This window comes from Excalfactoria chinensis, chromosome 1 (genome assembly GCF_039878825.1).
Source record: "Excalfactoria chinensis isolate bCotChi1 chromosome 1, bCotChi1.hap2, whole genome shotgun sequence".
Taxonomy (NCBI): domain Eukaryota; kingdom Metazoa; phylum Chordata; class Aves; order Galliformes; family Phasianidae; genus Excalfactoria; species Excalfactoria chinensis.
In genome coordinates, this window is record NC_092825.1 from 83,376,829 (window position 1) to 83,404,284 (window position 27,456).

General features: G+C 38.6%; 1 protein-coding gene and 1 long non-coding RNA gene across 2 annotated transcripts in view; both read right to left on the reverse strand.

Annotated features, from left to right (window-relative positions):
* GUCA1C (guanylate cyclase activator 1C) overlaps window positions 1-765 on the reverse strand; it is a 33,138-nt gene extending 32,373 nt beyond the window's left edge. Inside the window, exon 1 of the mRNA XM_072354148.1 lies at window positions 562-765. Coding sequence (XP_072210249.1) covers window positions 562-765 — 204 coding nt within the window. The remainder of the gene's footprint in view (window positions 1-561) is intronic.
* Window positions 766-13,857: 13,092 nt separating this feature from the next.
* On the reverse strand, window positions 13,858-26,727 carry LOC140249356 (uncharacterized). The gene is made up of 3 exons (XR_011902998.1): window positions 26,616-26,727; window positions 23,392-23,643; window positions 13,858-13,945 (listed from the first exon to the last, which is right to left on the reverse strand). It is a non-coding gene; the product is annotated as an uncharacterized lncRNA (long non-coding RNA).
* Between the last annotated feature and the right edge of the window lie 729 nt (window positions 26,728-27,456).

Below are 27,456 nucleotides of genomic sequence, written 5' to 3' on the forward strand. Positions count from 1 at the left end.
GAAGAAATTATGACAACACAGTCAACAGCTGCTGGAAGCCTTTGTGTTCACTTGGGATGTTAAAACTGGGAAAACAGACAAACACCTTTGTCTTTGGAAAAGGGAGATTGACTGATACCAGCCTAAGCCATACAAGGTGCTCAGAAAGAATACAGAAGCATTTTATCTGGTGATGGAAGAAATCCCATTGAGTCTCTGTTACACATAAAGCAATAACACTGAGTGACCCTGTTTAAAACTTAGTGCTCTAATAATATTTCTCAAGTAAAATAATGTAAATAAACTTCCAATTACAGAAATACATGTAAAACGATAATAAAAATCCATCTTTCAACAATGAGAAATTATTGAGCACATGTTAGAATGTATACTATTTCCAAAATATACTTGGAACAAAGCATTCAAAATTGTCTGCCAGACACTCACATTTATTTGCCAGTAGTTTTCTGTTGAATCACTTCTAATGCATTTGCATTACCTCTGAATAACCATCACGACCAGCACTGTGAGACATGTTGGTACAGCCATAAGAAAATCATGAAGTTAAAAATGAATACTTACCTTATTCATGTCAAAGGTATGAAACACTTGTTCAACATAGCTGTTAGCTTCTGGAGTAAGTCCATGCAGGTCCAAGACATGTTTAAATTCATGCAAACAAAGTTGGCCAGATGGGCACTCCTTCATAAATTTTGTATACCAGTGGTGAATTTCCATGGCATTAATGTCATCGGCTGATCCAGAAGCACCCATAGTGTCAAACATACCAAGTAACCTTTTTCAGTATTTATTCATCCAAACGTTCACTCTTGCTTCCCAGCAACAATCATTCAAACACCAGCTCTGAATCCGAGAGCCACTTTAAACCTCTTACAGATTGCTACCAATATAGACTAAGTAAATATAGCACCCTAGCAAGATTACCAGCACCCAGTGTCAGTGCACCATGGTTTTATTAGCTAAGCACAGTCTTTGTGCACAGTCAGTCTGCAGAGCCTCAGGAGGACGTGAGGACGCATTATGCTGTTGGAAACTGTAGTGCTTAAGCTATGTGAAGTGGATAATATCAAGTAAGCAACGCAGAGGGATTTTGAGAGTAGTTTCTAAACCTTTGTTTTAATAATTTCCAAGTTTTTAACTAAACGCTTAGCCGAAATGTCCTGTCACCATTCTGGGGATTATACTTACAAAGATAAAGAACTCTTTGCAGTAACTTGTGGAGTCTTGATAGAAACTACAGCATCTCAGTAACCTGAAGATTGCATGGGTTGCAGTCAGTTTCTCTTCTCACCCTTTCTTTCCTGGGACAAGAGCACAAAGGACAATATACTGAGTATATGAGAGGACAAAAGCATTGACCAAGTCCTGCTGTGAGATCTGATCATGCACATGTAAGAGCCAAAAGGTCTTTACACAGTAGAAAGCGTATAAATTATGCCTTGGTGATTTTCAAATACTACCCTTAAGTAAAGGTTCCCCAGACAGTTATTCTATCCTTATTATAATATTTGGATAGCATTTTGGGTACTTTTTGGACAGCTGTCTTATAGCAATTGACTTTCATTTTCAATACTACTGTATATATCTCCTCAGTTCAAATATAAGTTATTACCTCAGAGGCCAAAACTGTAAGATAATTTGTCTTTGATAACCTGAAGACACTGAAAGCTCTTGTACACTAAGAAAAATCATGCCACCTTCTTCAGAAAGCAGTTCTACAAGCTGTGAATCTTGCCTAAGCCACTATTGCCCTAAAAACATCCCCCCCACTGCCACTGCTCCACACAAACGCTCACCATAAAATTGAATACTAATAAATAAAGTTAACTTGAGACGACATTATTTAAGCTTTGCATTGCCTGGTGTCTGTACACTTCTTTGTATAAGAAACCAGATTGATGGAGCAGAGATGGAGAAGGGTGACCTGCAGTCGAGAGAGTGCAAGGCTGCTTTTTTTTTTTTGCATGGGGAAATGAAATGCTTGCAGGAGAACACAGCCCAGCTGCCCATGAGGCTGTGTGTGGCTATATGAGCTCAGTTTTCATTGGGAAAAGAGTCAGGCTGCTATAGTTGTGAATAGCCAACACAACAGACACTAGAGGCAAATCTTTCATAAATTTGATCTCAAAACCGCTAAGAAATTAAATGCTACCCTTGGTCATGCTGTCAAACCCAGTTTTCAGGCAACACAAGGGACAAGCTACATTCTGGTTGGGTGGCACGACTGAACCTGGGCCAAGATGCGTCTATATGTTTTGAGGAAGACAAAGTTAAGGGCAGCCTGCATGCCTTCATACACATTCACTTGGTCATCTGGTATACTGAGCTCTGTTTAATTCTTCATGCAAACAAAGATTTGAGATACACAAATGTAAGAAAATGGCAATATATTTCTCACAAATATGCACAAGTATTTACTGTAAAGGTCTGGAACAAGCTGGACTGTGACTGCAGCAGGTTCTCAACACACATATATAGCTCTGTTGCATAATCCAGACTCTGCGGTCAGTCAGGTGCAATGCTTCTGAGGATGGAGAGTAGGGGAAGAAAGCATGCCTGGATGCCTGGAGGACTTCAGTAGCAACATATACTATAGCTATCACTAAAAAGTGATTTTTCTAATATCTCTGCCCTTTCCTTGCACCTTTTTTAACAGTCTCCCTAGAGTAACAATAGCTGTCTGCTAACATACTGTCATTTGGAGAATCAAGGTTTTCAGTTCTGAGAAGCAGCAGGAACTACTTATCTAAAATACTTATCAGTAAATAAATGAATGAATCTGAAATGCACAAATTAGTCTTTAAAAATATTTCACTTTCAAACGTCACTAACTGGAAAGACTCACAGACTAGAGTGCTACATTTGTGGTTCAAAGTAAGAGCAAGCAAAGAAAAGGTAGCTGGAAGTAGCAACCTTCAGTGTTTTATCTCTGTTCAACATATCAATTGAAAATTCCAGCGCAGGATTTTTCAAGTTCATACCTCCTAAAATTCTTATTCAGCAAAAAGAAAAAGCATTTTAGAACTCAAATATAACTTCCATTTCTGCAAAAAATAACAGGAACATTCAAGGTAAAAAGCAAAGGTTTTAACTTCCAGAAGCGATACATTTTTGGCTTTTTTTTTCCTGATATAAGACTTGAATAAGAGACTTGACAATCATTCTTATACATTTTCATTTTCAAACACACTTCTAAAAACTGACAGCATAAATGCAAGTATTGAACCAACTCATTCCTTGAAAACGTGTATATTTGTTTCACATGGTGTGGAAGAATCTCCTAAATCTTTTGTGTTTGTTCTTTCAAAAGGAAAGTTAAAGTGACAGGAAATTCACATTTTGAGCAACTCTTCAGAATAATCACCAAGCTCTGCCAAATAAGGCATTTGAGGAATAAGAAAAATAATTAACTACTTAACATTTAACAAAATAAGCATATGAACAAACAAACAAGGCACGCTTATCAGCAAAAGACATAACTTTAAAAAGGAATTAAAAAAAAGGCCTGAAAACTAGAAGCAGCAGTGCAATGGTCTAGAATAAAAAAGAAGTATGTAATAAGAACTGAATGCAAGCAGGAGAAGATGCTTTCAAAGGAGTTCTTTTAGGCCATGTTCATGTTGGAATAGCTTAAATGGTGATTTATAGTGATTATTTATATACAGAACAGAAGGGTTACATTGACAATGCTTTCTTTAGCAATTTAATACTATCCTTGTTTCTACTCTGAGGAAAACAGACCTCTCTAGATAAAGCACAATTTTCTCAGACTCATTCTATTTGCACGCATTCAGGTTATCGTACTTCCTCATATGTGTAAGAACCAGCAAGCAAAGTTTGAAGTAGAATGATGCAGAATTCTGAGGTAGGTCCCTGCAGACCTATATGTAACAGAGAGAAAAGCGGTCAGAAGAAGAAAGGAAACACAGAGCAAAGACACCAACAGGACTTTGAGAATGTATAACCTTATGGATGGAAGAACATGAATTGAATGCCATAAAAGAAGCATGCAGCCTGGAAAGAGGAAGCTGAGCTTACACACATCAGGTTGAAAACCAGAATTTAATTTCAAAGGTCTCATTTGAAAGACCTCACCATCAACAGATGCCCACTGAAAGCCATTGCTGAAGTAGCGTTTGTATCAAATGTATCCCAGATGCTTAGCCTGAACACAGCTGGAGAAAAACAAAACAAAACAGGTCAACTATAACCTCTCAGCACTCTGCCAGAGTACACCATGCACTCAGACCTTCACGATGTATTGGAAAGATTCAAGATTTCTATTACTGTTTATTGTTATTACCCCGCATCTCTGACAAAGCATTTAGTTAATCTTGAGCTTTTGATGCATGATACAATGAAACATAAGGAAAAATATAATGAAGCATTTGAAAACTAAGAATGCTGACAGTAAAACACACAACATCACGAGAGGCATCATGAGTTCTTTTATGGTGAAGCTTCAAGGAAGTAAACTCTAACCCCATCACTCTTAAAAAACCCAAATGTTTGCAGAATTCTACGGTGGAACAAAGTATAACAATTTCACTGTGCCACAAAATGCTATGGATTCAAATGACAATTAGACAACTACGTGAAAGTAGTATGAAACCCATTTATTGACTTTGTGATAGGACTGAGCAGCCATGGGCTCCAAGAAACAGGGTGACTGAAGGGAATCTGTTCATCAGGAATATACTCCCGGCCATTGCCAGAAGTACTTCTGAGCTGACTAGTTTGTACAGCTATTTTTGTATTCCAGACATGGACCAGAGAACATTTAATTGCCTTATCTTTATCCAGCTGGTGCTCAGGCTGAAGGAATGACTGTGGAAAAAAAATAAGGTGTTTCTGAAGAAGGATCTATCCTAGATGGAGGACTGGCTGCAAGATAGGCAATCCCAGCTTATTTCTAATTTGTATGTTTGTCATTAAAGTACTGATGTCAGTTATTTTTTCCTCATAGTTTTCATTTTTTTCTTCTTATCACTTTTTCACACAGGCTTAACACTTCCTTATTAGGACACTTTCTATTTCAGTTTGCCTATAAGCTTCTCATTGTGCTCCTATGTAACGCTACCCAATTCTGAATTTACAGTAACAAGCTTGTAAATTTCTGACTTATTACTGTGTTAAGTTCTATGCCTGTTCTCTAAATGGCCAAAGCAAAACATGTATAGGAATTTGACTGCTATCAAAGACATTATGCATACAAAGACAAAACTGAGTGCCACTGATACCAGCTAGAAAGAGAACAAAATCAGAAGAGTTGTGACAGTATAGACCAAAGAGATGACTAGATGGCAGCTAACCTATAACTCTTCTACTTACATGTTATCATTGTATTAGTTAATTATCAGTGTTTCTTGTAAACATTAATAGATACCTCTTGAAATTACTGTTGTAAACAGTCTCTAAATTGTTTGTGAGATTACTCAACTAATATTCTAATTCTACTAAAGCCCTTTATATAAAGAACTGAGGTGACATCATCGTCTTTCTGGAACTCTTATACAACACTGACACCACTTTATCTTTCAGAAAGAAAAGCAACACAAAACAAAACACAACAATGCAGAAAACAAAGTCATCGCATCCCCTTCACTTCATGGGGAAAAAAAAGAGGCAGAACAAACAATAAAAGTTATCACTCCTTTAAAAGCACACTAATTATTGTTTAATTATTGCCTTTAATTAACGTTTAAAAAACAATTTTATGAATGAAAACTGAACATCCATAATATGCTCAGTAGCACTGACCTTGAGAAAAAATCTTGCATTTAACAAATTAATCGTAACTTGATTTGACAGCACTAATTGCCTTCAATCTGTCACTCTTTGCTGGGGCAGAGTCTGGGATTATCTAAACGCTGAGATTAGTGCACTGTGAGTAGGGATTCACAGCACGCAAAACATTGCGCTCCTTCTGAATGCTTGAGCACTGAAACACTCAGTGTGAAACTGGAGCAATGCAGCTCCAGGATACCAGGGCAAAGACCACCGGGCTGCAAATGATCCATGTCTACTTGTACACAGACATTCAACCAACTTTAGAAGCCCAGGACACACCACATTTTTCTCTTTTTTACTTTTGCTTAATAACTGGAAATATTTAAAATTTCATGCTATTTACTCTGTGAGGGCTGTTGGGTAATTCTGCCATCTTTTCCCTCAGGCTACTAAGTATTTCTGAAACAGCTGTCTTTGCAATTCATAGCTTTGCTGTGATTTATGAACATACTCTGCTTTGTAGATGCTGAAAGTAAAGGACAAAATTATTTTCACTTTTTTTTCTGTTTTTTTTTTGTGTTGAATATTTCAAAGACACTGTTTTGTTTTATATCTTGGCTGAAAGAAATCCTGTATGCTTTACCTGGATGCAGGAGTTCAATGCAACCTTAGCAAGTTCCTCAACAATACAACATTGGCAGGTGCTCAAGGGTAGAGAGGCCTTGTAGAGGAATTTAGGTAGATTGATGCACTGAAGCAATCATCAATAGCGTGAAGTACAGCAAGGGTAAATACAATTGTTTCACCTAAGGTTGGAGAGTGCTGTTCACAAGCACAGACTAGGAGATGAATGGCTGTGAAACAGCTTAGCGAAAAGGGACCTGGGGTGACAGTAGGCTTAATATATCCACCAGCGTGCGCTGGCAGACAAGATGGGATGGCAAACTGCCTTTTAAGATGCATTAAAAACTGCATAGTCAGTCAGTCAAAAGAGGCAATTCTCCCACCGTATTTAGTGTTGGCCTTTGAATAGCGTGTTCATTTCTAGGCTCCAAAAGATAAAAAATGGTGTCAAAATCCTTGAATTTGTCCAGAGGAGTGCAACAAAGCTTGTACTAGGGCTGGAAGGCATGTCCTGTGAGGAGAGGCTGAGGACACTCAGGTTGCTCCATCTGGAGGAGGCTGAGAGGTGACCTCACTGCTCTCTGCACAGCCCTGAGGAGGGGATGCAGAGGGAGGTGCAGGGCTCTGCTCATGGGAACTGATGGCAGGATGGGATCAGCACAGATCTTATCCAGGGGAGGTCAGATGGGCATGGGGTGCCCCAGAGAGGTGGTTGATGGCCCGTGTTTGTCAGTGTTCAAGATGCATTTGGATGATGCCCTCATTAATGCGCTTTAACTTCTGGTTATCATTGAAGAGGTCAGGCAGGTGGACTCAATTATCTTTGTAGATTCCTTTCAGCTGAACTACTCTGTTCTATTCTAAATTAAATTCCTACTGAAAACTACTTAAAATATACATTAAAATGCGAACTAGCAAGTCATTGTGGCTAATAACCCATAACAAAGGGCAAGGAAAGAACATCTGGGAAGGTACATCCATATTTCATATGCGGTCAACAGCAGAATGGACTCAGGTGATTACAGGAACGAACCTTATAATCTATCCAAAAAGCTTTCTCAGAATTTGTGCCAGTCAGATGTGAGCTTTTTCATTACTGAGGTCAGACTGAAAAGGCTGGGAAGTTTTGTTTTCTTGTCCGTAATTTTTTGTCTGAAGGAAGGACCCCAGACAGTTGAAAGTAAGATCACTTAATAGGATAGGACAAAGAAAATAAAGAAGAAATTGATACAATTTTATCTTATGATCAGCACTTGGCATTACACCCCAAGAATCAATTCAGAAAAGTGAAAACAGCATGAAATTTAATTTAAAGGAAAGACATGAGAAAATATTTTGGCATTTTATATTTTATATTTCTCTAGAGGAATTTCATCACCACTGAGCTATGCAGCAATAAATGTGCTACAAAGTCGTCTCACATCATCACAATCTCAAAGTTAGTTCCCAAGCGTTGCAATGCTCAACAAGTTTTAAGATATGAAAAAGTACCAGTAAGTACAACATTTATTCAAGTGGTTGTTTTTTTTTCCACTGGGTATTGACAAAGAGAACTCCACTGTGTTTCACTCTGAAAAACTGATGGAAATGCATCTCAGAGAACCTGTGTTTCACTAAGAATTTGCACACTATGAGCAAGAAAGCACAACTTCAGTGCTCTTAGAAAAGGAACGTAAGCACACAATCAGTGCATGCAATTAAAATAAAGACACAGGAAATCTGGTAGAGTTCAGAAAGTAGAGATTAATGTTTCCAGACAAAACTGCTGATGCATTACAGATTTCTTCTTTTCATTTTTAAACTATTTTCATCATCATGTAATATGTCAGTATATTAGCGTTGACTGTTAAGAGAAAACCACTGGCACTCGGATCTCTGAAAAACTAGATTCAGGCTTGCAGTACAAATTTGAAAAGAAATTAGGGAAACATGGATTTAATTTCATGAAAAGTGCTTCAGTGGAGGCCACATTTTCAGTCTGTGAAATCAAGTAGGTTCCTCTGAGCCACGGTATGTAGGTGGAAATAAAGATCTGAGATTATTTGCAACCCCAAAGATGTCATTTTTAGAAACTCCCTAACTAATTCTAACTTCCATTTTCTTAGAGAATACCAATGTCTACTGAAGTGCTACAAGCTTACAGGAAGATACAGGATGACAGTAAAAAAATTCTTCTGTATTACACATCATATGTTCAACACTTAACAGCAAGTGTGAAAATGCTATCAAACTATTTTCCACACAAATATGAGATAGAAAGTTTCTGTGTTGTCTAAGTTCATTTTCTTCTTAAATCACATCTCATCCATGTAAACCATGAAACACGCAGACTATTTTTTTTTGCATGAGCCTGGAAAACCAAATTTTAATGGAATAAACTTTATTCTCTAACAGATCATAAAAATCACCATGCTGACCTAATTCATCTAAGACAGAAGGTACAGCTCCTGAAGCTTACTCAAAGATAGCCACCCAGGTTTTGCACACTGTGCTCTGATGATTTGGAGACCAAATTTTCCAGCCTGTCCTCAAAGAAATGAATGTATTCAAACACACACACCAATATTCACTAAGAATCCCTGTAAGTGAATTAAATTCTATCTGTATCAATACTTTTGATAGGCTTGATTGCCACAGAATTTTATGGGAATAACGAAAAGTAAAAGCTGAGCTCGGGTTTTCTGTATTAGGCATAACCCTTTTTTTCCTCCACATAATTCAAGAATACTCTGGAGCATTATATGTACTTATGTTATTAAATTCAAGAATATAAATCAAAGAATGCTCTATTCCTTCCCAAGTAGTATCCACAAAGAATAATTATACAATACCACATCATCTTGCAATATAAACGATGAATTGCATATCATATTTTCATTTTACCTGTATATAGAGTAATTCTGACTGATTTAATGGTTCAGGGGAAATAATAATAATTAATGGTTATTCATATAAGTAAGGGAAAAGGATTATATTCAGGAGAAAAGTACTTTAAGTGCATGTAAAGAGTCAAGAGAAACTTGTAAAAGAAACAATAGTCAAACAAAAGGAAACAGAGAAAGGAAAGACAGAAAAGGAGAAAGCAGTATTATCAAACACCAATTAATTCAGGAGGATATAGAAGCCTAGAAGAGCAGACTAATTCTTTACAATCAGCTGGAGAATAACTGCATTTTCACAGCCGAGTTATCCTCCTATGCCTTAAAGGGGATACTGGAGTATTTAAGAATAATTACTCTGCAGTACTGGAGAAAAAAACGCCAGGACCTGCCCTCAGATAGCAGTAGTAAATTTCCCTGGTGCTGCAAGACAGCAGAGTACAAAACATAAGAAGGTCCCACAAAACAAATGGGCAAGCAATTCAAACATTGCATGAAGATATCTGATCATTAACTTTCACCTTAAAGCTACTTGGAAGCTGTTCCCTCTCTAAATTGAATTAGCAATATATAGAAGCCAGAGAAAAGCAGCTTACATACAGGCAGACTGAACTGCAGCTTCCCTGAATGGTCCTGCAGTGGTGTCTTCTGAGTTCATCACAGATCTGTGAAGTTTTAGAAAGTGGGTAAATATTTGTCCATGGGAAAACACAGCACGTGGGCACTAAGCGCATGTAATCTGCATTAGTAAAAGTAATCAAGCTGAGTATATACCTACCAAACTAGTATTACCAGGAAATACTCCAAAGTAAATATATACTATTTACTGGTGGAGGGGTTGATCTGCTCCTTCACTGCCTGTCCTCAACAGGATGGGGAGAAAATAAGATGAAACAGCTCATGAATCTAGACAAAGACAGGGAGATCACTTAGCAGTTAATGTCACAAGCAAAACAAAGTTAACTTGCAGAAAATTAATATTATTTACTGCCAATTAGAATGGAATAGGATGTTGAGAAACAAAAACAGACCTAAAGGAAAATCTCTTCCCCATCACTCATATTCCCAGGCTCAACTTCAGTCCTTCATTCATTCCCCACTCCTCCACCTCCTGCTCTGCAAAGCACAGGAGGAAGGTTGCGGGCATAGAATCATAAAGGTTAGAAAAGACCTCTATGATCACCCAGTCCCACCAACATCCCCTTGCCACCATGCCCACTGACCACGTCCCTCAGTGCCACAACCACATGGTTCTTGAACACCTCCAGGAATGGCGACTCCACCACTTTCCTGGGCAGCCTGTGGCACTGCCTCACTGCTCTTTCTGAGAAGAAAGCTTTCCTAATATGCAACCTGAACCTCACCTGGGACACCTTGAGGCCATTCTCTCTCATCCTATTGCTAGTTACTTAGGAGGCTGATCCCCCTCCACCCCCCACCCCTTGGTGACTCCTCTGTGCAGCTGCTTCCTCCTCACACTCCCTTACACCACTGCAGGTCCTCTCAGTGGGCTGCGGTCCCTCAAGAGAAACCTGCACCAGCATGGGCTCTCCATGGGCTCCTGCTCCTTTAGCGCATGTCCACCTTCTAAACCATGAGACATGAAGTGGAAAAGGAAAGGACATCTGCATGTCTCCATGGGCTGCAGGGAAACACCTGCTATGCTATGCTCCATAGGCTGCAGTGAAACTTCTCTGTCACCTGGGGCACTACTTCCCCCTCCAACTTCTTTGACCTTGGTGCTCACAGGACAGTTTCTCTCACTTCTCATTGTTACTTGGTGTCTGCACTCCCTTCCTCAGGCTGACCATGAGGTCTGCATGACCTAGCCATGTCCTGTGGTGCGGGAAAGCTTAACTTCTTCTAGCTCAGTAGGGAAAAAAGAAACACCCAATGGAGGAAGACTGAAATCCTGCATGCAAACTGCACTTGAAAGACTTCAGTGCATGCCATGCCATTCCAAAAGCTAGCAGAAAATTTACTTAGTGGGCAGTTTCCAATTTAGTACAATGTTAAGTAGCAGAAAATGTCTCAATTTTAAGAGAATTATTTCTGTTTTTCAGCCAGCTGTCTAAGATGACACTAAACCATCTGGCAGCAATCGTGTATAATTTTGTGTTTAAAATTAAAAAACTGGACCAAAGGCCAACTCTTTCAGTGCTATTCGGTGTGTCTTCACTATGTGTCTGTGCTACCTACTGCCACCAACGTGTCTTCCACACAGTGCCAACAAGATAGAAACCTTTTTTAAATAAAAACTTTAAATTCATATCCCTGGTAGAAAATGGCCACCTTGCCATTTTTCTTGCCATTTTCTTGCCAAAAATGCTTCCTTGTCTGTCAATTAAGAAGCTGAAGTGCTGCAATGAAAACATGCTGGGATCAGAAACGGTGATTTAGTCAATATCACAGTTCCCTCCCAGTCTGTTCATTCTGTCTTTGGAAGAGGTGTAGAAGAAAAGAGCTTCCCCTAGGCAATGTACAGCACATATTCTCATATAACTAGCTGCATGCATGGTGGCTGAGAGCTCAGTATGTAGAGCAGAGGAGCAACAGAGTAAAGATTTGAAGAGAGAAACAGTAAAGAGGGGAAGAAGTGAATCTTTCAGAGAGAATATCCATCCTGCCTAGCTTACATTGCTTAATAACTCTCCTTGTATTATTGGATACCCTACGATAAATGCAAGTTGAATTATGGATACTATTCAATAAATGAAGTGCACTCAGATTATAGACAGATGCTTATAACATCTGGAAACTGCACTACAAGCTTGTGTGCTTGCACATTCAGCTATTGTGTAACTTAACTCACAGAATAAGGGAAGCTAGCTCCTTGCAAACTTAATTTAATTTGCATTTCAGATGCCTATTCTGATATCAAGACAAATATGCTTTCCTACATAAACAGCACTGAAAGGCTGAGTTTAATGCGTTTCTCCGTGATGGCAGAAAAAGTCACCTTAAGAAACGACTGGTACTGCTGGCAATTTTATTGGACAATTATCCAGTTTATAGAAACACGATAATGTTAAAGCTGTGGTGTCATTTTTATAACACGTTTAAAGAAACTGTTTAATGCATGAACTAAAACCTGGCAGTTCAGTTGCAGCATGTTCATAAACTTTTCCAAACTGTATCTGCTGGACCAAATAATAACAAAGAAGCACAAAGTAATAATTCAAACAGTGGAAAAACTGTTAAACCCTTTTTGAGCAATTTCAAGATTTCTTCTTATTCTGGAATTATTCTTCTCTCAGAAATTGACAGCACCTCTATCCACTCAAAAAGAAATATCACCTTTCTGCTAACAAACAGGTTCTTCATGGCTCCACATCTTCACTTCACAAGTTGATCATTCTTGAATAAGAAACCTGATTAAGTTTTGCCTAAGCTTTATCAGTAAATCTTTATCAGTAACAGGTAGCTGTTACTGAAGAGCAGAAACTTACTCTGAAACTACGTCCACTTTAAGTCTGACCAAATGCCTCCCAGTTTCAATGATCAAAGTAACGGGAGTATGGAGATATGCCTCTAATTCTCTCACTTGCTTAGTAATTTATTATTATTATTTGCTTCAGGAGACAAAAAATATCTTCAGAATTTGGCATATGGCTGTGCCTTTTACTACAGCCTAAAAGCCAATCCACAAGTAACTCAAGTTTTACGCTCTGTGTAGAACACAGCGCAAGATGAGCCAAATTTAAAATGCAGTAAAAGGTGAAGATGCACTTGCCAAGAGTTCACATAGAACTACAGCTACAGAGCATCTAGTTTCAAATCAAAGTGTAAAGGTGCAGGGATGCTTTTGAGCTCCCATTCCTCCTTCAAATCAGCATCTGCCAAAAACTTCAGGTACTCAGTTTATGCAGTTTCCTGACTGCCAAGTTCAGTGCTAAACCAAAGATTTCCTCCCTCATCCAAGGTACATGCAGCTTTGCTCTTAATTCAATTCACTGTCCAGAAGAAGGAGCACTCTTTTGAAAAGCAGTCCTGAACACCCACAGGGTGCAGCTATGAATGGCTTTAGAGAGAGACGGAAGCAGTAGTAAGAGACGAAAATCCTTGCTTCACCCTGCTAAATCCATCATTACACTACAGTGCTGTGACAGGAAAGGAGACAAATACCTGCCAGTTTCATCCTGCTGAAGTGCTGAAACCAGGATTAGTTATGTAACATCATAAAATGGGAAGTGAACTTGTGAAGGAAGAAATCTCTCAATTCCCCTCCTTATTAAAGTGACTGCATATGCATCTGAATAGCATTTCCCCACTGAGAACAAACAGAGAGGAACCAAGTCCACAAAGCTGCAACTCTTGCTCAAGCTTAGCTTTGGAAGAGCACACTCTAGGTTAAACTACACGCGTCTGAGAACTTCTGCTTAAGAATGAAACTGTACGGCATATCCTACACAGGTGAAATCTTCATCTTATGTTCATTATGTTCTGAATATTCTGCACAGCGCTTAAGTTTTGTTTGTATTTATATGGAAGATTTGAACCAGTGACTGAAATCAGGGCATGTCTCAAGGAATTCAAGATCCAAACCCAGTAGCACATAAGATAGGTACAACACAATTGCTCAGATGTTCACCATAGAAAAGCTGATCTTAAATGAGAGGCTGTTTCTGGCATCTTCCTCCGCATGCACAGGCAAGATCCCATGAACATTGTTACTGCAACCCATCTAAAAGCGGCCCATGCTCAAGTAAGTGCTACAAATAAACAGAACACAAAATAAACTTAGAGAAAGTTGGAGATAACTTCTCATTGCCATCATACAGTTAACATCTTAAAATTGTCACTGTAAACATCAAATAAAACTTGAAATCAAGGAGATGATACTGTCCTTATTTTTTGCATGCCAGTTGTAATTTGGCCCTGCTGAATTATGACGGTACTAATGCCTCGCAGGAAGAGGTGTTGCACATCCTCCAAAAGGACTGGAAGAAATTGAAAGAAGCGAGAGGAAAGCACCTTGGGTATTTGCATCTTTTGATTTGGGATCAAGAATGTAGGTTGTTTGGGAAATCAGAGTCTCCCTGACAGGCTGGCTGTGTAGGTCATAAGGTAATATGCATAGCGTAAGACAGGAAAATATTGATTAAATAAACTGTTTGTCAGTTGGAGTTCAATAATACCAGACAGGGCTGAACAGAAAACATTCCTGCATGCATCAGGAGACAGGTAATTCCTTTATACTAGGAAGACAAATGAATGAGTGTTCTAAATTTTATTTAGGAGCAAATAAGAATTGCTTGGTGGATTGAAACCCTAGAACTTAATTAACTTTACAAGCCCAAAATCAAACAAGCAATAGATGAATAGGTACCTTTGCAAAGAAATAAGGAAAAAAAAAGAATCCAAATCATTTAATAACCAGCCTGTATGATGGCTTTACAATTTTATTTTTTTTAAAATTTACAGTAAGATATCTAATATTTGGGTACTGAAAAGCCATTTTTTCTTACTCATCTCCACAAAAATTAAATGGCTTTGAGAATTTTACTAAAACCAAAAGCTTTATTTGGTGGGCTGCCCTTCCCTGAGTTTTTATGAGGAGAACATGACAAAAGCAACAATCCCCACATTTTCAACATATACTGTAGACTGCAGAAATTAATACAGCACTCAGCAACAGTCCGAGATAGTATATAAAGATAAATGATTGAACTACTGCAGAAAATATATTTGTCCAGATACCATCTTATTCTGATATAGCAATATTTTGATACCCACATTAATCTTACTGATGTGTCTTTTCCATTTATCTTACCTCTGTATGGCAGGTATCTACAAGTTTTTAACTCATTCATCCTACAAAACCAAGACAGTTGTCTGAACGTTACACTGCATGCAACCATCCTGACATGCCCAGGGTCAGGCATCCAACAGCTCCATTCTAGAGCTTACGACAACAAATTTATAAGAGCAGATGTGGCTCCATGCCTTGCAAGGCTAAATGTTGTGTTTGGCATGCTGGAGTTAAGCAGCTACAGTACTTAATATATTTTCCTACAGCAAAATAAAGTAGGAATTATATCAGTCCAACTATATGCTAAAATATACAACTGAAGCTAAGCTAACATTTTTAAGGGGTCTGAAATTGTGAGCAAGTCCTTACTTTATTATTGTAAGAGAGAACTGTTTGCAGCAGAGGGTCTTGAAAGAATATATTACAGCTATTCAGGAAGTAAGTAATTAATCTCTAGTTTTAAAGTTTTATTTCACAAAACAATTGAAATGCTTGTTTTCAACAAGAACGTCAGATTTACTGTATTTTATTCATAAATATATGGATAACAACAGGAAATAAAGAGAAATGTAGATAAGCCACTCATTTCCAGAAAAAAAAACCACAACAAAACAACAAAATCCAAACACCAAAGAAACACGCATGAAAAAGCATTAACCAGCAGTTTATTCAAAATGGTCTTAGTTTCAGCTGGGATGGAATTGTTTTCTTCAGAGTGTTTTCTATGATGCTGTGCTTTGAGAAAAACCATTGTAGATAACACACTGATGTTTATCATTTCTGCTAAGCAGTGTTGTACAGAACCAAGGCTGCTCTCAGAGAAGGGCCCAAGGAGATGGGAGGGAACTGGATTAGGACAGCTGACTTAAGCTGGCCAAATGGATATTTCATAACATAGGATATCACTAGGAAAGAATTTTAAAGAGGAGGAGTTCATTTCATTCTCTTCCACTTTTCAGTGTGGCACTAGCTGGGCATCGGTCAGCAGCTGGTCAAAAATTGCTTCTGCATCATTTGTTCCATACATTCATATATATTTACATACACATACATATATATCCTTTTGTTTCTCTCCACCTTAGTAAATAGTTTCATGAATTGTATTTTTTTCCCCACAGTTCTCTCCCCCATCCCTCTGGCAAGGGGAGGAGTGAGCAAACAACTGTGTGGTGTTGAGCCACTGGCCAGGATAAACCACAACAAAAATCAACTAGAATTATGACTCAAATATTTCAAAGAACAGTTTCAATGGGTATGGATAGCAAAGTTTCCTAAATAAGACTCAGTTAAGTTCACACTCAAATTGAGGAAAAGGTTGCTAGAGGCAAATATTTCTGTTTCTCTTGGTTAAAGGAGAGGCCGCTGATTATCTGCTGCACTAAAAGATGGATCTTGATTGAGTAGAAGGGAATGACATAGATGGCTGTGGGCTGAGGAGGTGGGAAATTATTTCTCAGCAGGATGTTTCTGATCGTGTAGTCTTCAGATAGTACTAATACTCTAATTTTATGTTTTGTAAATTAAATGTCATATTGAAGATGCTCCCAATTTACCAGCATGCCTGATGATAGAAGTAAGTCTCTAGTCTTAAACACTTCTGGAAATCAGTTCATTTTTTTCCAATCTAGTCTGTATATAAGATCGATTAAATATATTTGGTAGTTATGAAGTCACCAAAAATAGAGCATAAATACAAGACATCAGACGTCATTCTCCAGCAAAATGTCATCCCTGAAACCTGAGGGTATCATTACCCCCAATTCTGTCTCTCTCTTATATACAGCACAGTTCACACTATGCAAAACAGGTTAGGTTTTGTGCCAAAATATCTGGTATTCCAAGTACCAAAACATCTGGCAAGTTGTTTTCTGTTTCATCTGCAGCATCATACCCATCAAATACATATTTCTGCATCATAATCATGAGAATATAAGATTTGACCAAGAATATCAGCTGAGTTATTTGAAAATGTTATATATAAATACATTTTAAACATGCCTGCCTTCAGTAACAGTAGTCATAATTCAAACAAAATATTTGCAACTACACAGGAGCGTCATTTTGCTCCCCATAGAGTGCAAGCTGAACAAAAGGTTCTTCAGCATGATATTTCTTTCAGGTAAAAAAAACCACATTCTAATAGGTAGATGAAATTCAGATTGATTCACCGCTGTTCCACATGAAATACTAGCATAATAAGGTTTGAGTCCTGCTATGTAAATAGTTTTGTCAAAAAACTCACTCAAAAGCAATGAAATCTCATGAATGCAGATTGAAGCTCAGAAGAGCAGTTTTCTTCCTGTTATCAAGGAAAGCCATCTCTTACCTTTCCTTACACCAAAGTCTTCAGTCCTACAGCATCCAAACCTGAAATCTGTAAAACATCACTTAGAATAAGGTTTCCTATGCCTTAAACTACTTCACTTTTCATAACAGTGTGGATTTAACTAAGAATAGTTAAATGATGTTTGTTCATCAAGTTCAGTTTAGGTCCTACTTTATCTTTTATTTTTATCAGAATATTTCCACAGATGTTAATGGGTCCAGGAGGGCACAGCTAAGCTATAAACATTGCCTTGCTAATTGTTTGCCACCTTCAGTCAAAAACAGTTTCAGGCCCTAGCTCATCATTATTATGAAACAGATTATGAAGCAGTCTTTATCTTGTCCCACACATTTTTCACTTTAGCTCTTCCAATTCTCTTTTCTATCTCATGGGAAGTGAATGTGGGGGTGTGAGCAATTGGCAAGTGGATACTCAGTTACTTATCAGAGTTCACCCACCACAATATAGAAAACATATATGCATGCACATAAGGCATTTAATCAAAATTCATGAAAAAGAGTAAACTTACTGAGAGTTGTTTATCTTCATTATCTAAAATATGTTTATTTCCTGATAATGACTAAATAACTTTGTATGTATATATGTCGGTGCTTAAAAGAAGCGCCTAAGTTGATACAAGCTGAAGAATCCTCTTAAGAATGGCTGGTAGAGCTGAAAGAACAAAAGGATCCAAACCTCTCATCTGACAGCCCACAGCAGCAGCTGGTCAACCTCTCTGCCCTTCTACGTGGAAACTTCAACAGGACGAAGCAGAAGCAAGGCAGGTCTTGCAGAGAAAACAGTTAGATGCAGGCTCTAGATTGGAGACAGAAAGTGAATTCACTGTTTGACTAGAGGTATAGGTTCACACTATCCTACAATTTCCTGTCATTTATGTATAGACCATAACTGCTTCAACTGCTCTGTTTTATTGCCTACTGAAAAGTGAGTGGGTAATTTCACACTAGCTCTTGGACATTAGGTTTAATCATACTGAGCTTAATCTTAGAGTATGCTTTGAGAACTGTCATATATTTCAGAAGAGGTGGAATTTGTAACAGAGCCAGCCACAGGTCTTTTTATTATCGAGGAGATAGGAATTGCCATCTGAAAATAGTAGAGGCTTTTTCACAGACTGACAGGGATTGATTTTGTTCTATCCACGTGCACTGTCACTTATCAGTATGGATACCCTGGAAAGATGTTTTTACAATGGGTCCATATACATTACTGCAATGTACTTTGCAATAAGAGCAGGCTAATTGTCACTTCTGATCAAATAACAGACCAGCTACAAAAAGTTAATCTCAGGTTTAGAAGTACAGAAGCAAGGTATGGAAAGTCATGAAAGATTAGCACACAGGAGACAGACAAGCTTCTAGGTTAAAGCAGGCACCAAGACAAACAAAACCTTAGAAGAGAACAAAATAGTGAGTCCCTGAAGTCCAGATTGATGTTGGTGTCCTTGGCATTTGAGGAAAAAAAAAAAAAGGAACAGCAGAACGATCAGCAAGCATTAAGTACTTGTTTGACTTGTGGCTATAGTAAGTTCCCACGACTGTTTAGATGAGCCTTAGCTATGCCTTTTCCCTGAAGTATTTTGACAGAGCTAATGACAAGGCCCAACAGGTCACTGAAGAGATGAGAAAATGAAGTGACATCACACATTCCAAGGAAAGTATTGATCAAGACAGATGTAACCTACTCCAGCTCTTAGCATCACAATCCTACAAAGAGAAAGCAATACTGTAGCAATTGTTGTCACCATTCAGACATAACGAGAAGTGTTAAAAATAATGAACTACCTGTCTGAACACATAAAAGTGAGCATGGTGTAAAGCAGAGTTATCAGACATTTCAGCTAGTCCTGCAACAGGAATAATGTCTATTCTGTGAACTATCCATCAAGCCTATCCTACATTACTCCGACAGAGTAAATAGCTAAACTTCTGCATATGTAGAATTGCCAGATATCCAGCAACTTGAGATGAACCAGGCTAGTTTTTATATACAAAGAGATTGAGTATAGTAGTAATGAAAATTGCTGCCTTCTTTTATTTTGTCAGAATGCCAGAGTCTATGTCTTGAAACATAAAAGTGAGAGAAAGACTGTGTCCAGACAGTTAATCTAAGAAGGCGGGGTTAAGATGAAGAAAAGCAGGTTACACACTTCCAGTTTTGGGGCAACAGAAGCTGCTAAGGAACACAAAGCATTTAAATCTTATGTTCATTTTATAGCATGGAACAGTGTAATTAAAAAGTAATTAAGTATACATGAGGTAGTAGCGATCAGCTGATTGATTTTTTCCACTAACAGTCTGGAAGTAGACTGTTGTCTGTGATCATCTAGTCATTCTTTGAGGAAGTTATAAGAGTAAGAAATATGTTTAAAACATAAAGAATCACAAAACATCTCAAGTTAGAAGGGCCCCTCAAGAATGAGTGAGTCCAACTCCCAGTCCCACACAAAATCACCCAAAATCCAAACCCTATGTCTGAGAGTGGTGTGCAAGTGCTCCTTTAACCCATCCCACAGGGCTGCTCTCCAGCCTCTCATCCCCCAGACCATACATATAGCCAGGGTTGACCTGTCCCTGATACAGAATCCGGCTCTTACAGTTGTTGAACTTAATGCAATTGGTGATCTCCCAACCTTCAAATTTGTCAGCATCTCTCTGCAAGGCCTTTCTGCCCTTGGGGGAGTCAGCATCTCTGCTCAGATTAATCTCATATAAAAATTTACTTAGTATATCTTCAAGTCCTGTACCCAGGTCATTGATGCAAATGTTAGAAGAGAATTAGCCCTAAGACGGAGCCCTTGGGAACCCCACTAGTGACTGGCTACCAGCCTAATGTAACACTATTTACTGTAATGCTTAGAGCCCAAACTATCAGACAGTTATTCACTCATCACATTATGTTTCTACTGAGATGGATGTTGGACACTTTCTCCAAAAGAACACTGTGAAAGATATCATTGAAAATTTTGCTGAAATCCAAAAGTGTTACATCAACAGTCTGAAGTGGGACTGACTTTCCACAAAGCCATAGGATAGAAAAAGCTATCTCTTGTGCACAGGCACAGTGTAAGCTTTGGACTTGAGCTGTAGTACGTATTTATTCTGACCTTAGAGATCACTTTTTCTGATGCGGGTTGCTCTACTCCCTCGAGATCCAGATCCTCCTGGACACACTGCAAATGGCCTCACTCCAACTCATCATATGGGTGGGAAGGGAGAGTACCCTGACATCTTCCTCCATGCGATAACTCACCCTTCAGAGCTTCAGGCTCTGAAAATTTCTGTTCCATAGGGAAACGTTATGTCAGGTCCAAAGAATCTTGTTTCTACAAAACTCAGGCAAATCCAAACACAGGATCCCTTTGCACTTCACTAGTATCTGGACTGGGCCCTTACACAGGAGGAGTTCAGTACAATGAGCAATAAGGCAACAAACTAGGATGTCCTTATTGAAGTTGTAAGTGCATTTTAAATGATTTGCAAGAACATTATTGCTTCAGCTTAACCATGATAACAACGTGAAAAACATTTACTGTAATTTCCTGCACACCAATGTTGATCAGAACAGCCTTTAGACCAGGGTCTTATTTCCTTTAAACTATGCCTATGATAATAGCACTGTGGCTCAGGCATTCCTTATATCAAACTGCTTGTGTACCTACAGACTTTTCAGAAGGATCCAATGAGAAACACTGAAAGACAAACCTCCAATATTTGAGATACACAGGTATTTAGAACTTGATTAGTACATCCATGTTGGAAACATGGAGAGCTGGAAAAAAGTCAGGTTGACTGTAGTGTCAGTTCTACCCTTCCTCTCCAAACCTGTTTTGATCTCCGAGTCAAATGTCTCAAACAGCAAATAAACTCAACTCTTTCTCTGGCAGAAGTAGTAGTTCAATGAAGAATTTCAAAGGACTTGGACTTTTTCTGCTGCATGCCATCAAGCAGCTTTTCAAAGTCTGCCTCATAACAACTGCAGCAATTGAGCAAGCAGCACACACAGCACTGTGATTATTTTTCTCTCCTGACTGGATCCAGACTTCATGTGAGAAGGAACATGGTTCTTAGGATGCGAGACTTCAGGAGAATACGCACTTGCCCTGTCTCTTGCAGCTTATAAAACTCGCTCCCTTCCCAAGCTCTGCCAAAAGGAGTTAGCATTTAAACTACATATGGCTTATCAGATCTGTAGGTGCCTGGTAACTCTGCATGTATCCTGATTAGTCTTCACAGTAAGTTTCTGCAGCTATGGCTGAAAAAAAAACAAACAACCAACCAACCAAACTATACTGTTCTGGAGAAAGAGCTGAATGGTGGCAGCTTGGCGGCTTCTTCTGTCTACAAAAGGGATTGCTGTCTCCCCAGACACATCCTACCAACTCTGCTTTCACAGAACAGCCTTTCTGCAGAAAGAGCTTTTCTCAATATATACCACAAAAAGACAAATGCTAAAAATCCAGAACTTCGAGCCATACATCACATCAAGGACATCACATCAAGGAGCAGATGTTCCTCTTCCTCATCAACATACGCATAGCTTAGCTTTCACCTCCCCCTGGTTGAGCTCAACTGGGAGCATCACATCCCTTCACACTGAACTCCTTATGGTGCACAACCAAGCTCCCACAGGGTTCTCTGACTCTCTGGAGCTGGATGCTTGCAGTAACAGCAGGGTATCACAGAACAAATCTTGCACTAATTCTGCCAGTAAAAAGCACCACCCTAGGACTGAACCCCATAAAGGGTGAGGGAAGTTCAAGTCCTGGAATTTGACTACTGAGATGGCTGGGAGCCCACAATGAGTTGGCTTCATTTCCGTGAGCTTAATATTTCTGGCATAGAAAAGCCCAAACTGAACAACAACTAAATACAGTGTTTAAGGGACAGGCACAGAGTGGTACAAATAGGTCCAGGAAAAAGCATAATTGCTCACTGTAAGTTCAAGATTTGGCACTGGGAGGTTCCCACACTACTTCATGCTCAGTTCACCTATTCCCATAGCACCCTAGCAGTAGCCCACAGGGATTTCCTTACTGCTGCCATCAAAAGGTGCAGGGCATGACAGCTTGCTCACAGACTTCCCTGCAGCACATCACAGGAAAACCAGTGACTTCAAGGAGAAGAGAAATAATGACATTGTCACGGCCAATCACTATGCTGTTTAAAATAAGAACAGCTTAGCGTTGGCACAGCAGTTTCTTCCCTCAGTGGAGATTTGACACATTTTCTCAGATTCCAGCTGCTTTGGGGAAATGAATCTTTGAAATCTATGCTTTCCAACAAGAGTGTTTCTTGAATTACTGTAAAGACCAGCCTGTCAACTAGCCAAGACTGCTGAGGAGGGATTTGCTCCCTTCAGCACAGCCTGGGGAAGCCCCAAGGGCATTTCCACCGGGGGAGCATATGATGGTTGAAAATGCAGCTGGCTCCATGGGAGTGCTGCCACAGGAGTGCTGCCTTCTGTCACTGACTGTGGCAGAGGAAAGCCAGAGGTAACAGTGTGGGATATGGCACCACTGCTTTTTTAGAACAGGGGAGGTCACTAAAAGGATTCTGTACGCTTGCAGACAGTGAGACACAGCTACAGACAAGCTGCTAGATTCCTCAGATGCTGCTTTGCCCAGCATGCAAGGAAGGAAAATCTGACGCTGCCACTGCACCTACAGAAGGACAAAAGATGACAGTGAGGACAGTGGCATTAAAAGAAGCTGTCACCTTTCAGACTTCCTAGCGAGACGGTTGGTGTCCCCAGCTTGCATGCGGATGTTCAAGAGACTTTTAGATTATGCCCTTGATGATGATGTTTAACTTTTGGTTAGCCCTGGAGTGATCAGGCAGTTGAACTTGATCAGTGAAGGCAAACAAACAACAAAAAAAGTACAAGGAATCAGAATAAAATAACCATTATAGCAAGTAGCATATCTAGAGATACAGTAATTTTAAAAAGGTAGTTGTATAATCAACAAATATACAGAGAGGTGTGGTTATGGCTGTTATTTAAAGATAGAAAGATTACATGGTAGAAAAGGATAATAAAAAATAAATGAAAATGCTCACCTGTGTCCTGGGTTCACAGAAAGACTCCGAAGAGAAATATCTCCAGAAAGCAACCCTTCCCCAGCATCAGTCAGCCCTTAAATGGGGTCTAGGAGGTGCAGCCAGCACCTCTCCACCTCTTCTGGTCACACAGCTGAATTGCCTTCACCTATGCTTCCAGGGCTGACTCAGTGCTTGCCAAAGGTGATCCATCAGAGGTTTGGGCCATGACTCAACGGTTCCAGTAATGTTTCAAAATGAGTATCATAGTAACTTGAGGAAAAAAAAAAGCAAAACAAAAAAGCATTGTCACTTGTAGGGAGTTTATAGTCATTCATCATTTATAGGACAGTCAGAATGTTACGTAGGCAGCAATCAAAGACAAATTAGTACCAGATGATATGGAAGAGAACTTGCATTATGGTTAATTTTTAGTCAGTAAAATAAATACTTCAGTGTAACATGAGAATCGGTTCTCACAAAATGAAAGTGGCTTAGCAGCGAGAAGTAGTGTGTATGGACTCAGCTTTTGTCATCACTTCAGCAGCACAGACCTTCTGTTAGAGAGAAAAGACAGCACTAAGTCAGTTTCGTTTGCAGCGTGACTTGGTAAGATCTGTAAACTCAGGCCAGAAGATATGAACTTATATAACAGTTGTGCCATACGTCCTGTCTCCCAAAAATGACATTATTTGCATACAGCCAGGACCTTATTTGCAGGAAAACATGGAACGCAATGTAGGTAAAAGCAGCACAGTTACAGTTCATCATGATGAGAGCTGCTCCTAAATGGCTTCCTGTAAGGAGACCCCAAAATGGATTATTTTCAAGGTCTGATTAATGACACACACTTTAGGGACTAACTTGGTGTCAGATTTCTGCCCCTTATGAAGAAAGAGTTGCGAGTTATAAACACTCAAAACTTTACCGACACTTAATTTAATGGAAATAAATTATTTTACTCTCAATCCATTCTTCACAAAAAATTCTCCTCTTAAATTAACTGCTAATTCTTAATGCAAGTCTGCTCTCTATGCATACTGTAATTATAGAAGCTGCCCCTTAATTTGAAACTCTTCCTTTTTCTCCACCAGATATGCCATAGATTGGTGGAGATTTCTTCAATTATGTATAGCATTAAGATTTTTTTTAATATGTGTATATACTCTTTGTATTCTAAAAGGCTCATTCTTTGCTGCAGTGAAACACTGCAACAAATTCATATTAAATAATCCAATAACTTCTAAGCCTTTTTCAATTTTTTTATTTTATTTTTTTTTAATTTATCTCCCTTCTGTAATTTAATCATCTTGATCCTAGAGTATCCAATTCACACTATCTTCAGGAAATGACTTTTCCTGTATTTTTTTGTAATTTTCAAAATTAGCCTTTGGCTATCAAATTTCCATTTATAAAAGCAAATACATAATAGATGTCTTCACCTCCTATATATTATATGAGTGGGATTTTTCTTTTTCTTTTTTTTTTTTCTTTTTTTTAAATTTATTTTAAATTTCCTTCCAAAGATAGAAAGAAAGAGAGGGAAGGAAAGATAAAGTTGCTATTTAGAGATTTTAATGTTATTGTAGGTTGATTGTGTTAATATAATTGACTGAAAGGAAGTATTAATTGAAGTTATCTAGCAGGTTTATAGGTTGACTTTCACTGTATCACTAACATGTTGTTTTCTAGAAAAGCCAGGGCTTTAAGACTGCTGATCCACAAGTAATTAAGGCAAATGATATCCTAAGCCAGAGATTTAGAGTGCTCAGTCACCCTGTTAAGAGTATTACTGTCTTCAAGGCATTTAAAGCCAACTGTGCTAAAGACCATTCATAGTCCTTACCCTACATTAAGGTCTTGTATCATAATTTAAAAGAAACTTAAGTTCATAATTAGAATAAAAAAATCATAATGGTCATAAAACACCTCTAAGATCATGTAGTCCAACCGTCCAGCCACCACCAATATTGCCCACTAAACCAAGTCCCTCTCTGCCACATCTACACATTTCTTGAACACCTCCGGTGACTCCACCACCTCCCTGGGCAGCCTATTCCAGTGCCTGACAACTCTTTGTCTGAATATCCAACCTGAACCTTTCCCTGGCTCTACTTGAAGCCGTTCCCTCTTATCCTGTTGTGCTATTTATATACAACTGCTTTCACTCCCAGTGGTAGCACAGTATTGCCAACTACCAGATTTAATAGTGGTGTTTAAGTAGCAGAAGATTTAGGATTACCTCTGTGATTGGTTTTGATATGATTTGTTCCCATATAAGTTTTGGCGATTTAAAGAAATTCCTCACACAGAATTTCTGGGCTGCTGTCTTTCTCTTCAATTGTAACAATACGTATGGTTCGTAGAGCAGTGTTTTCCTCTAGACTGGAAAGAGAAACCTGCAACATTCTATAGAAAAGAATATTCTGAAATTCAGAAAACAAACACAATTCTAATCAGCTCACAGGTAGCCACAGAATTACTCACTACTGCTTGCTGCAAATATGACCAGGAATTATTTTATCAAGTTAAGCCAATATCTCATTTAATCTCTAGCAGGATTCAACAATGAGAAAAAGCAAATAAACCAGGATGCAAACAATCAATACGCTCACATTCAACAAACTTGAAGTGAAAGGAGAAAGAATGGGCTGCGAGTGGATGATTTTTTTTCCTGACCTTTTTGAGTGATCAGTGTACATCCAGGAGCACGAAGACTGACAGTACCAATAAGCTTTTATCCCAGTCAGTTTAACTGCTTGTATTACTCACATTGTTATTTACAGTTTAGACTTCTATTAGCATGAGGTTCTATTTACTGCTTTCTGACATTCTTTTTCTTCTAGCACGACACAGAAACATCGGGCAGGTTGAATTATGTGAGCTATAACACCACAGTATTGTTTTCCCTATTGTACATACATTATCATTCTGATCTCTTTCTTTTGGAAATAAAATCTGAAGTGCTAGAGGCCTGATCTCTGTCCAAGGCAAAACCATTTATTTAGTTCAATGTTTTCTTTAATGTTTGAAGATATATGTGGGGGTGGAATTTTCAGCCATCTGAAATAGAAATGGTTCTGTCTTTTTGATGCTTGAGGGAATGAGAGAACAATGTAATTCACGAGAGACAGCTTTTTTTTTTTTGTTTGGAATAATAACCTGTATCAAAGTATTGTGAGCTAACTGCCTGAAAAATGGCTTAGGAGCTATTCTAATGAAAAAATACATAGATATGAACAAACCTTCACAGGAGCAATGTGATTAGGCCTCTTGTCAAATGAATGACCTGCAGTATCACAGTGTAAGATGCAATTGTCAAATCTAAGAAGCATCAATTCTGAGTTGATGTGATCACTGTAATGAAATTACCAACAGGAAAGGTGAGCTTCATTGTCATTCACAAGCTATAAGATGACTGGAAATACTCATAGTTCATCTTATAAATGTCCTTTCCAAAAAGCTTGCTAACTGCAGTGTATATACCAAACACATGCTCCTGAGCCTGGGATTTCACACAGTCAGCATCAAAGGCAGTCAAATAGACCATCATCTTTCTCTGAACTGCTGCACCATTTTCAAAGTGAAGATATTAAAATCTACAGTTAGCATCCATATCCACAAGGAACTGAATCTCTTTGTTAAGTGAGATGCAGTAAAATTTGTTCAGAATATTTACAATTAAAAAAAGCAAAAAAGCAGGATAAAGGTCTTATGTGTATGACTTTTAATAAACAAATCAAGTTCTGCATACCTGAGAGAAAGAAATTAGAGGTTCCCCAAGCCACCAGAAAACACACATTTGCACTCTGGCATCTAGTAAACATGAATCAAACAAAGAGAGAGCTACATGAAAATAAGCGTGTAACAACAGTGGAAAGCATATATACTTACTGCTGACAGACTTGAAGATTGTTCCAGGGAAGCTGGCACCCATTGTAATGCTAAGCAATACTATTGTTTATTCATTATAACCTAGCCAAATCAGCTTAACGCCAAATGTGGTGATCCTTCCTGTACAATCAAATGCCATTTATGGTGCACACATATTTTTGTATCTGTCTCGACACGCCTTAGGCTGCTCTT